The sequence below is a fragment of the Cavia porcellus genome, unplaced genomic scaffold (genome assembly GCF_034190915.1).
Source record: "Cavia porcellus strain 051 isolate PalLab524CR breed Dunkin Hartley unplaced genomic scaffold, mCavPor4.1 scaffold_9, whole genome shotgun sequence".
Lineage (NCBI taxonomy): Eukaryota > Metazoa > Chordata > Mammalia > Rodentia > Caviidae > Cavia > Cavia porcellus.
In genome coordinates this window covers 50,731,123-50,743,192 of record NW_026947492.1, presented here as the reverse complement: position 1 = coordinate 50,743,192, position 12,070 = coordinate 50,731,123, and the positions used below count along the sequence as shown (strand labels likewise).

General features: G+C 40.0%; 1 protein-coding gene across 2 annotated transcripts in view; it reads left to right on the top strand.

The window, feature by feature from the left end:
* The first annotated feature begins 6,487 nt into the window (after positions 1-6,487).
* The window catches only part of Pcf11 (PCF11 cleavage and polyadenylation factor subunit), a 25,343-nt gene continuing 19,760 nt past the window's right edge, over positions 6,488-12,070 (top strand). The window contains exons 1-2 of one of the 2 annotated variants that reach the window (XM_023564606.2): positions 6,488-7,013; positions 10,662-10,787. In XM_023564606.2, the coding sequence (XP_023420374.1) occupies positions 6,822-7,013; positions 10,662-10,787 (318 nt within the window). In that variant the 5' untranslated portion in view covers positions 6,488-6,821. The remainder of the gene's footprint in view (positions 7,014-10,661; positions 10,788-12,070) is intronic. The other variant, XM_003468521.5, reaches the window with a different exon arrangement.

Genomic DNA, 12,070 nt, shown 5'->3' with positions numbered 1-12,070 from the left:
TGTGGGAGAAAATGTTTGCCAGCTGTTCCTCAGACAAAGGATTACTATTGAGAACATATACAGAACTCAAAAAAAATCAGTCCTCCCAGATTCAAAGACCCAATCTAAAAATGGGCATCTGAGATGAATACATACTTCTCAGATGAAGAAATAAAGACAGCAAATAAATATGTGAAAAAATGTTCAACATCACTCACTGGTCATTTGAGAGATGCAAATTAAAACAACACTGAGATTTCATGTCATCCTAGAAAGAATGGCTATTATCAAGAAGTCAAGCAATAAAAAATGCTGGAGGGGCTGTCAGGAAAAAGAACTCTTTTCCACTATTGGTGGGAATGCAGACTGGTGCAACCACTATGGAAATCAATGTGGAGATTCCTCAAAAAAACTAGGATTGGAGGTCTCATTCAATTTAGCTATTGCTCTCCTGGGTATCTTCCCAAAAGAATTAAAAAATCATACCACAGTGATATATGTGCATCCACATTTATAGCAGTACAGTTTATAACAGCCAGATCTTGGAAACAAATGCCCATTGACTGAGGAATGGATAAAAAAGATGTGGTATTTTTAATATAATGAAGTATTACTCAGCCATAAAGAATGATAAACTGGACACTTTTATAGGTAAATGGATGCAACTTGAGAGCATCCTCATTAGTGAAATAAATAAGACACAAGTATAAACATTGTATTGTTCATTAGTGTGACAAGCTGAAAGAAAAAACATGTATTATGTATCATTAAATGTATATCAAAATAGTTAAGACAGTCACACTACTGATTTCTCTGAGTTCACTGAAGAGAAGGATTTGTGCTGGTATTGTTTGCAAATGTCTTGTGCTCTTAATGAATGATTTGGGGATGGCAATGCACAATGGATGTACCATTGTTGCCCGATTGACCTGTTTTGAAATTTTGTTGTAGCTTTTTTTCCTTCTCGTTTCTTTTCTTTTTACCCTTAATAAAATGGATTTGAAAAAAATAAATTCTTTTTTTGAATAGTTCTCTTTGAATAGTCAGATATACACAGACAAACCAATGAAACCTCACTTGCACAGGTTACATGATTTTGTACTTGTCAGTTTGTGGGATTCTTTTTTTTTTTTTTTTCTTCAAGATCTTCCAAATTGAATGTACTTTGGTTCTTCAAAACCTGGATTCAGGGCCAGAGATATAGCTCAGCGGCACAAGCACCTGCCTGGCAAGTGAAAGGCTGTGAGTTTGATCCCTGGTACCAAGACAAACAATCAAACAAACAAACAACCTGGATTCACCCGCTGTCTGTGTCCAAAATTCTCTTTTCTCTTTTCACCTCGTTATTCATGTTTGCTTTTGGAACTTGCCAGCCATCAGCTCTCCAGGACGCTGCTGGCGCCCACGCCCAGCCCAGGCTGATTCCGGAGCTGGCCTCGCGCCCTTCTCTCAGGGCTCCTGTCACCCCGCGCAGTGGTTGTTTCATTGCTCTGCTCACCTCAGCCCAGCGGTGAGCTCTTTGTGCACAGGGGCAGGTAAGCGAAAGGATGAAAGGAAAATAATTTATTATCAAATCGTATTTTGGAAGTATTTTTTAGTTTGAGTTTTTTAGTGTGTTTCTAAGAAAGCAATACAGAGAGGGCGTAGAGAGTAGTATGTATTATTAGATAGTATGAAACCGTATTTTGGAGGGTTTCTGTTTGTTTTCATTTATTGCATATTCCTTTTGTTTTTTTTCTATCGATAGTTGGATAAAATGTCAAATGTTTAAGATAAATATATGGGAGCAAAATTTAAAAGTAAGAAATATTCATTAAATAATATTTTTTCTGAAAATACATTTTTCTGAAACCTTTTCTGGAAAGGTTCCTGGCAAAAATGTACTTTCTGAAAGGTGAAGGGGATTAAACAAAGAAACAAGTTGTCCCTCTCCCCAAGATAATTTGTAAACCACGCATACTGCAAATGCGTACTAATAAAATAAAAAAGCTTTTTGAACGATGGAAAAAATGTAATTTCTAGGCCAAATTGAAAGCGTTTATTGTTTTGTTTTGTTTTGTTTTGAGACAGGGTCTCTCTGTGTAGTGCAGGCTGGCCTTGAAGTTGATTATAAAGCTCAGGCTGGCCTCAAACTCACAGCAAATCTCTTGCCTCAACCTGTGGAGTGCTGGAATAACAGGTGTGCATCACCACGCCCAACCATGAAAACACTGTTCTTAAATGTTACGGTTTAGCTGGGCATAGTGGCACATGCCTGTAATCCCAGCATTTGGGAGGCTGAATCAGGAGGATTGTTCTGAGTTTGAGGCCAGCCTGAGCTACAAAGAGAGTTTAAAGCCAGTCTGAACTTCATAGAGAAACACTGTCTCATAAAGTGAAAAGAAAAAAAATAGTTTCTTTTCTTTCTTTTTTTTATAGATACCGGGGATGGAACTCACAGCTGCATGCTTGCAAGGCAGGCGCTTATGCTGCTGAGCTAAACCCCCAGCCCAAAAAAGTAGTTTCTAATCTGTAGGACTATGACCTGGGTTTCTGGACATAGTGATCACGTTATTTAAATTGTCAGTCAGGCTCACATTCTGATGATCTTTTATCTCTAAATTTCATAGCATCAGGTCCAGCTTCTGTCTGAGGTTTTTGACTAATGTTGTACTGGACTTTCTGATATGGTGGTATTTGGTAATGGACAAGCAAGATGAAAACTGAAATTATAAGGTCTAGATTGGTCAACACATAATAATTTTATTAATTATTATTATTATTAATTTTAGAGTCAGGGTCTCAGTGGCCCAGGCTGGTTTCATATTTGAGGTTATTTTCCTGCCTCAGCCTCCCAAACTGTGAGATTAAAGGCATGTGAAACCAAGCCCAGTAACAAATATTTGTTTAATATTTGCTACATGCCAAGTTTAGAGCCAACACTAGACTAATACAACCCTTGTGCTGACTATCTTTCTAAATGGTAACACTTATTAAAATTTTTTTTTTTTTAGTTTTTGGTTTTTTTGAGACAGGGTGTTGCTATGTAGTTCAGACTGGCCCTGAACTCACTATGTAGCCCAAATTGGCCTCAAACACAAAGCAATCCTCCTGACTCAGCCTCCCAAATGCTGGGGTAATAGGCATACGCCACCATGCCCAACTAAACACATGCTTTCATAGTTGGGTGTGGTGGTACACGCCTGTAATTCCAGCACTCAGCAGGTTGAGGCAAGAGGTTTGCTGTGAGTTTGAGGCCAGCCTGAGCTATAAATCAACTTCAAGGCCAGCCTGCACTTCACAGTGAGCTCTATCAAAACAAAACAAAACAAAAAACAACAAATCTTTTCAATTGTATAGCATTAGAACTGTTCAAAAACCAATAATCATAGGAATGAAAGGATGTCCATGATACCCCTTGAATTTAAAAAACAAGTTATGATGGTCTGATGGCACATGCCTATAATTTCAGCACTCAAATGAGGCAGGAGGATCACCGAGAAAGTTTAAGGCTAACCTAAAGTACATGAAGAGTTTAAGGCTAGTCTGAACTACAAAGCAAGACTGTGTTTCAAAAGAAAAAAAACCAGCAAGTTTTTTGAGATCCTGTCTCAAAAAAAGATACATATACATATATACATATATATATATTTTTTTTCCATTTTTGGAAAAAAGCTATATACATTGTGTGTATGTTCATTTAAAAAAGAATTAAGAAAGCACATTAAATCATGACCAGTGGTTACATTGTGGTTAAGGGTAGAGTGAAGATTTTCAGTTTTTATTCACATGCTTGTATTTTTTTTTTTTTTTCAGTACTGGGAACTGAATGCAGGGCTTTTGCCGTGAGCTACATGCCTAGCCCTTTTTAATTTTTTAATTTTGAGACAGTCTTGCTAAGTTGCCCAGAACCTCCTGCTGCTTCCTCACAGACTGCTGGCACTGCAGACATGCACAACCCCCCTCAGCTTGTATTTGAATTCTTTGGCATAAGCATGCATTAGAGTTGTGACTATAAAACATGCAAATAACAATGTTTAAATGGGTAGGGAGCTTGTACATGTTTTCAAGAAGCATATATACATATATAAAAGTATGTATTATACCCATATATTATTTATAGAGGACAAATTCTGTTGGCAGTGATACTATTTGTTTTTATTTTTTTGAGTATCAGGAATCAAACTCAGGATCTTGTGTTTGCCAGGCAGGTGCTATGCTACTGAGCTGCATCCCTGGCCCTCAAACTGTTTTTAAAGAATTTGCTTTTCAATTTTTATTTGCTTCCTATTTTCTATGTTAATATTTACATTTCAATCTTTGTTTTTATTTACTGCATACTCTTTTTGTTTTTTCATCAACAATTAGTATCTAGAAGTTTTTCTTTTTTAAAATTTATTTTAAAGATTCTTCTTTCTTTTTTAAAGGAAGAATTACCTCCTTTTGTGAATGCTCTGTGAGACAAGGGAAGGTCTAGTTATTTTACTCAAAATCAACGAGATTTTATATTCTTTGGAAATAACCACCAGTGGGTTTGATTACTGAAACAATCATTGGGCCCTCCACTGTTTTCTGGTCAGATGCAGTCATTTTTTTATTATTCCCCGAGGCTATGATTGCACCGCAAACTTCCTGAAGGCCAGAGGCCGGGCGGCTGGGGGTCTGTCATGTTCACTACTGCTGGTAGCACTATAGAGATAAGCAGATCAATGGGGCTTAATGTTAATGGAGTCAAATGTACACTGTGCCCAAAGAACCGGCACTGAAAACTCATAGCAGATGTTGTGTGCATTCATTTGTAGATTTAAATAACATAGCCAATTTAAAAAATCTAGTTTGTGTTGTGCTGAGTATTTAAGGGGGAAAAAAGTTATCTTGTTGCTGTGTATAACATACGATTTGATTGCTTAGTCACTGGAGTTTTTTCAAGACCTCTGTGCATAATAGGATATGTAAGAAATATTGTTTACTCTGTACCGCCTTGGAGGGACACAGTAGAAGCCACATCAGAGCTTCAAAGACTTTGTAATTTTTAGAGTTCATGTTGTTAAAAGATTATAAAAGAATTAAACGCGAAGTTTAGTGACTAAATTTAGTTTTAAAATTACAAGGTAACTATCAGAGAACTATTTCACCCTGGCATTTCTCTCTAGAAAATAACTTCGAACGTTACTTAACTGTATTTATTAGGTCTAAACATTACCACTAACACTAGGATGCGACTATTGAGATCATGAGCACCTACTATTCAATAATGTTATCTTCAAATGAGAGAAGAAAAGCTGTGTTCCTTAGGTTTTATTTTTCACTTACATGCCCTATTATGCTAAGAACAAATGAAAACTTGTCAAAACTTAACCTTGTTGCAATTTATCATACATCAGATATACTTCAATAAGACTGCTAAAAAACAAAACAGAAGAAACGATAATGTTCTTTGATCTATAACAAAGAACAACTTATGAGCACTTTTCTGAGGAACAAAGTATTTCTATGGTGCCTATTTACCTACCAGGGTAATGGTGAAGCGAATTTTATGTAATTCGTGGTTTTAAGCTTGTATTTAGGATAATATATTTAGCCAGTGAAAAATGTACATTTAGTTTGCGTAATATCGCAGCTCCACGGTAGAACTATTTGCTTTGTTGTGTTTTGGGGACGTAATTTCTAGCTTGCGAATAGATTTTAGAAACCTGAGGAAAGAGTCTCCGAAGAAATAAATACGTAGCGCGTGTATTTTTTCCTGTGTCTCAGTAAATTCTAAGGCTGTTTTCCAGTGCGAAGATCCAGAGGGGCGCTCCGGGGCCTGGAGTGGCTGTTTGTAAAACGCCCTAAGGAGATCTGAGTGTGCTTCCCAAACAATCTCCATGCCCTTAGGGAAAAACCTTTCACACGAACTCTAAATTAAGGCTTTTTCCTAGGGATTCGACTCCAGCGAGTCGGGCTACGTGTTTTTAAGTGTGGGAAACGGAGCCGAAGCTGACTCCCCGGCAACTCTGCCGTCGGTTCCGGGTACTCCAGACGTCTCCCTCCCTCTTCAGTTCCCGAGGGGACAGCTCGCCTAGCTTAAGGGCCCGCCCAGGCTCCCTCCGGAGCACCTGACCCATGGAGAGGGGCCTTCGCCACCCCTCCCCCTCCCTCGGCTCCCACCCTAAGGTGGAGGCCAGGAGAAGGGAGGATGACAGACCGCGCTGTTCAGTGGCTAGGGGACTGCAGAGGGAGGGACGAAAATGAAACGGCTGAGCTTGCTTCTTAACCTGGTTGGGTTGGTCCGGGAACGGCTTTCTCCAACCCTATTGGCTTCCCTAAGTGGGTTGTTATGGTAACAAATGACCGAACAGTCCCCTTATGAACCCACCAATCAGAAGCGTCGTCTTTTACGCCATGCTTTAGGGGTTGCAAAAGCTCCGGTAGGGGCTGGAGAAGAAGGCGGCGCTAGGACGCCCTGCGGAAGGGCGGGGGCGGGGCTCGTGGCGTGCAGGGGGAGCCAATCACATTTGAGTTTATCAACGGCCCCGCCCCGAAACCGCACATTTCCCCTCCCCTAGTTCATTTCGCACGACGCAGCGGTTGGGAACACAGACATTTTCGGAGCTGGAGTCTTCGCTGTCGCCGCCATTTTGTGTCTGGAGAAAGAAGCTTCAGTGGCGGCTGGAAGTGGACGGAGATCACCCGTGAGACGGCGGCGTTTCATACCCGTGGTTCCCCCTGTGTCGTCCCCCAACCCCCCTCCGCGGTCAGCATGTGGTGAAGCCGGAGCCGCGGGAGACCAGGGGAGAGGCAGCGGAGTCGGAAGGGAGGCGGGGTGTCGAGAGCGGCTTCAGCTTCAGCTGCGGCGGACCTCGGAGGGGGGCCGCGGCGCAATGTCAGAGCAGACGCCGGCCGAGGCCGGTGCTGCCGGGGCCCGGGAGGACGCCTGTCGGGATTATCAGTCATCGCTGGAAGACCTGACCTTCAATAGCAAACCGCACATCAATATGCTGACCATTCTAGCAGAGGAGAACCTGCCCTTCGCCAAGGAGATCGTCTCTCTCATCGAGGCCCAAACCGCCAAGGTTTTTATACACCCCGCAGCCTCCTATTCTTCTAATACTCCCTGATTTTAGTGTCAGCCTCATCCCAGGTCTCGCTTCCATCCGAAAGGGGACAGCGTCCCTTGTCTCCAACCCCCGACCCCCCAACTCCGGCTAGGTCGTGGGCCCAGGCTTCGAGCGTGGGCCTCTCCTGGGGAGGGAGTGGGGAGGCCGAGGGTGGAGCCCCATTTCCGCTCATCAGCTCCCTATTTAGGCCATCGCATTGTACGTCCCGACAATCACGCTTTGAATAGAGCCCTTTCGGGTGGGGGAGACTTAAAGGCAGTTTGTGGTTTGGGGAAGAGAGTTAAACCATTTGAAGCCCTTGGGAAGGTGGGGAGTGACTTGCCCGTCTCCCCCAGAACCCTTTGGGGAATTTTGCTCTGTGGGTTGGAAGGTGGTGAAGGGGGACCTGGGAGCGAGCTGTTGGTGGGTGGGTGTAGGGACTTGGCCCCGAGTGGAGCAGCGGCCTGTTAGGAGCCCAACATGGCGCCTGCAAAGCACATGATGCGAAAGGGAAGAGAGGAGAATCCATTCCCTGCCAGCCAGGCAGCTGCTCACACCCGTCAGCCCCATTTTGAGGTGGGGGCGGCTAGACTAAACTTTTATTCTCCTATTGGAGGGTTTCATTTGCCCCCAAAATACGGGAAATTCGGCTGGGGTGGGGTTGTGGGGGTTGAGAGATCTTATCCAACCTGTAGGTGGAGAACTGGCCCAGTGGGTAACAAGTACTTGTAGTTTCTCTGAAAAGTTCAACCCCTCCTCCTCTTCCTTTTCTCTTTTTCTCTCCCTTCCCTGATAGTGAAGGCTTGCTTTCCTTCGTCCCTTAACAGAAGTGGTCCTCTGCCACCTTACATTTCCCTGTAGTCTTCCTCTTCTATGGATTCATTGTGGGAGTGATATGTCATTTAAGTAAAGTTACTGTTAAACTTAGTAACAATGAGTTTTGAATGGCTTCCCAGTATTAACGTTTTAAGTTAGTTTTCAAGCTTGTACTTATGGTTTAGTTTTTTCTAGTTGTTAGTGATTGCAATTATCAGGATGAGCCTCCTTTTAGCAGAGTGAACCCCTTTTAAAAGGCCACTTTAACAACAACCACCAATATATTGTTTAGAGACGGTTTCTGTCTAGTGTAAAAATTGAGTGGTCTGACTCTAATAAATGGTTTTGAAATGTGTGACTGGTATTATAAAATTTGTGAATAAAACATATAAAATATGTATTTGTCTTTTTTATTTACCTTTGTAAGGTGTAGAATTTGTTTCCAAGATTTATTTTTATCTACGTGGTTGTGTGTTTTAAACAAAAGTCTTTAAGTGACTTGGGTTCATTCTTCTTTAGGTTCCATCCACTCTTTTTTGGGTAATCTGTTCACAAGATACACGGTTTCAGGTGCTACTTTCATACTTTAAAGAGGGGGGAGAAGCAAGTTTTTAAAAAACTTTTTTTGACGGCTCAAGAAGTTTATTGCGTGCATTTTGGCAGTTAAAATACAAGTCTTCACCTTTGCCTGTGAATGTCTGTGAAACAGCTATTGTCTTTTTTTCTAAATTAAGAGATTGAGAAAGGAAGTGTTCCTCATATTCAACATCTATTTTATTGCCCCCCCCAAACATGTTGGACGTGAAAACTTAGGGTTTTTTTTTTTTTTTGCCTTTTTGATGGCTTGACAGTAAATGCCTTTAAAAAAACATTACTTGCATTTTTAAGAGAATAACATTAATTTTTAAAATCTAATTACCTCCTATCTTGGGTATTAGTACTCCACAGCACCTAATATTAGCTCAGGTTGTCACTCACAGAACAGTGTCCTTGCGGTTTTTAATGAATCCAGAAGATCTTCGAGAGCTGAAAACTGCTGAATATAGTGACCACATAAAACTTGTATTAGTGTATTCGATACACAGAGTGGTGAAAATAGGTGGACTATTTGCTGGTGAAAGACTGGAAATTTTTTTGGGCACATGTTTCCTGGTTACTTTTGTAAAGCAAGACTGAGGAAAAGATGTAAAAGTCAACTTTGGGGGAACTTTGGGTGGGAATTGAGGGTGAGGGGAGGGCTTTCCGTCATTTGGTAGCAAACTGGCTTGGTTTTGTGTTTCTGGAGGTGAATGTTTTGTGTCCTTATTCTTGAGCAGTTCAGCATTACTAAACTTAAGGATTCACACCTAACTTGAATCTTAACCATAAAGTAGCAGTAGTGAAAAGGAGTATTACATCAAAAGACTTCACTTGTACCAATACAAAAACTAGCTTACTGAACAGGGTTTGGTGTTGAAAGAGAGCCTGTTTATCTTCCTAAGTGCAATAATGGACGTAAATGGTATAAAACAAGACATGGTAAGGTAAAGACACAGTAATAAAACGTTGACATGTAGGCAATTAATAGTGTACCCACATTCAGTGGCCTTGTGAACCCTTTTTATTAGGTAGCATCTTAAATTTCTCATATAGTTATTCAAAGGTTTTCTTAGCCAACTTTGGTTGTAAAGGTGTTATCAGAAGCAAGAGCATTTCCACACTTGTATGGGCAATTGGTTTTGTGTGAAGTATGATGGCATTGTGTACTCCAGAAATGTGAGGCTGCCATAGCTACAGATAGCTGTGGGTAAGTGGTGGTCAGGGTTAAGGTTCTCATACACATGGGGTGGGTAAATGGGGAAACCTTTTGAGTTTTTGTTTTTAAAATCATGGATGCTCCTGTGGAGTCAGAGTTAACAGTTTATGTGGTATATGTTAATGCTCCTCAACAAGTCTGTGAACCTGCTGCTTTCTGGAAGCTTGCTGTGCCTTCTAAAAGCCTGTGGTGGGTAGGCACTGCAGTTGAACTTGGGGCAACATTACATTGGAAAGGGCTGCCTTTTATCAGCCACACCACACTGGCTCTGCACAAATGTAGACCTCTGGTTTGTGCATATCAAAGGAAAATTATTTCGGCGGAGAGTCCATGCTGTGAAGACAATCTTCAGGACAAATCCATGTTTCCAGAGTCAAGTTCAACCTGGTTTACATGACTCGGCGACTGCTCCATCCAGTTTTTCTTGTATCAGTAACTAACTTGCACTTTCCTGCATGTTCATGTGCAAGTTTTAAGTGTCTTGACATTGCTTTTACCCATGAAGTGTATTTAATTTTTGCTCATTTGGACTATAAAGAACTAATAATTTTACAGGTAACAAAAGCTCATAGATTTTAACATGAAATATGCCTTTGGAATTAGGATTTCTACCAGAGATTTTTAACTCATTGAGTCTAGGTACTTCATTATAAGTTAATGTGGGTCCAGAAGCTACCACTTGGATTATAGTATTTTTCTTTCTGTTTTTATTGTCACTTAAAGCAGCTTTTTTTCCCTTAATCGTATGTACCTGAAATTACATTGAGTGTTAAATGAGTCACTAGTGATTATGGTTTTTCTTTCTGATAGTCCTAAACTTTTTGTGCCCAACTAAAGACCATAAGAGATTGAACACCTTAAGTTTCATTAATGTATATTTCATAATAATGCAAAATTCTTAGAACGACCAAAAATAGAGGTCTGTATTGTAAGTTTAAAACCTCACTTTTAAAAGTAATTCTCTGGTGGTAATTCATTATACTAAACTTCTCAGTTTCTTTTTATTACCTCAGGCTCCTTCCTCAGAGAAGCTTCCGGTTATGTACCTTATGGATTCCATTGTGAAAAACGTTGGAAGAGAGTATCTCACTGCCTTTACTAAAAATCTAGTTGCAACATTTATTTGTGTATTTGAAAAGGTATATATGCATTTAGACGTAATTGATTTTTTAAAACTTCCTGATTAAATAAATACTTGACTTGTGTTGGGTTTTCTTGGGTGGTGAAATATTTTACTTTCTTGGACATATATTGTCAAGCAGTATTGCCAAAAACATGTCAAAATGTTTCATGTGGGACCTTTTTTTTTTTTCATGTGGGACCTTTAAAATAGATCCTAAAATTTTGTGTTATTCATTCAAAAATATATTATGCTTTTCTTCACTTTTAGAATTGTGCTTTTTGACAAACTGAATATTGGTCATTTGTAGATCTGTTTTACTCCTAGTGTATGGACAAAAAGAAAACTGTCAGAGTACTTAGGATTTCAGTGTTTAAATTTCTAGTGTTAGAAAGAAAAGCATGTTCCTCCAGCTTGTGTCAGTCTGTGATGACTGAATCCGCTGATCTCCCCCCAGCCACGTTTTTTTTCTTTTGTTACTTTTAAGTTCTAGACCAGTGTTGTAGGTATATGGATGGTGGACCAATTAATTACCTTGGAAATACTTGTTATTTTGGAAATACTTGTTTCCCTCTCTTTGTGGTTAGAAGAAAGCTTCTAAGTTTCGAAAACTAGGGATTGAAATTTGTCCCATAACATTGTATCTGGAAGATAGGTAATAGTATTGTCTGGAGGAAGTTTTGGAATTCTGTTGAGGTAATTCTCTGCCCTGTTAGACTTCATAGTTTACACTGAGCAAAAAGGCACTTAACAGGATGCCTCTAAAGGAAAATTTCAATATTAGGTTTTACTTACTAGAAAGTGTATAGTTGCTACTTGAAGTTGCCAGAGGAAAGTAGTACATACAGAAGAAATTTGAAAAGCAATATTAGGTAGCATTAAGAAGTACTGTTAGTGTATTTGTAACTCTTAGCTACTGCTTACCTGAGTCTAGTCTTGGGAGGCCAATTTTGGTTTAAGGAATCTGGGGGAGCTTAACCTGGTTTGTTTCAGTATGTTATTTGGTTGTCTGGTATCATCTATACTGACTTTTTAAATTGATATTAACTACAGTTGGTAAAAGTGACATTAGAGTTAATAAATTAGCTGAAGATACGAACACAGTTAAAATTTTATTGTCCTAAAGGTAAAAATGTAATGGTTTTCCCAAGCACTAGGTTTTCACTTTTAAAGAAATTGCTGTATTCATCACAAATGTGAGCAGATAAGTTATGTGACTAAAGCTTATTAGTGGTTAAGATTTTGTGATTTTAAACTATTTGGGCACCTTCCATACCACAAATTGGTTTTTCATGGTTGCTA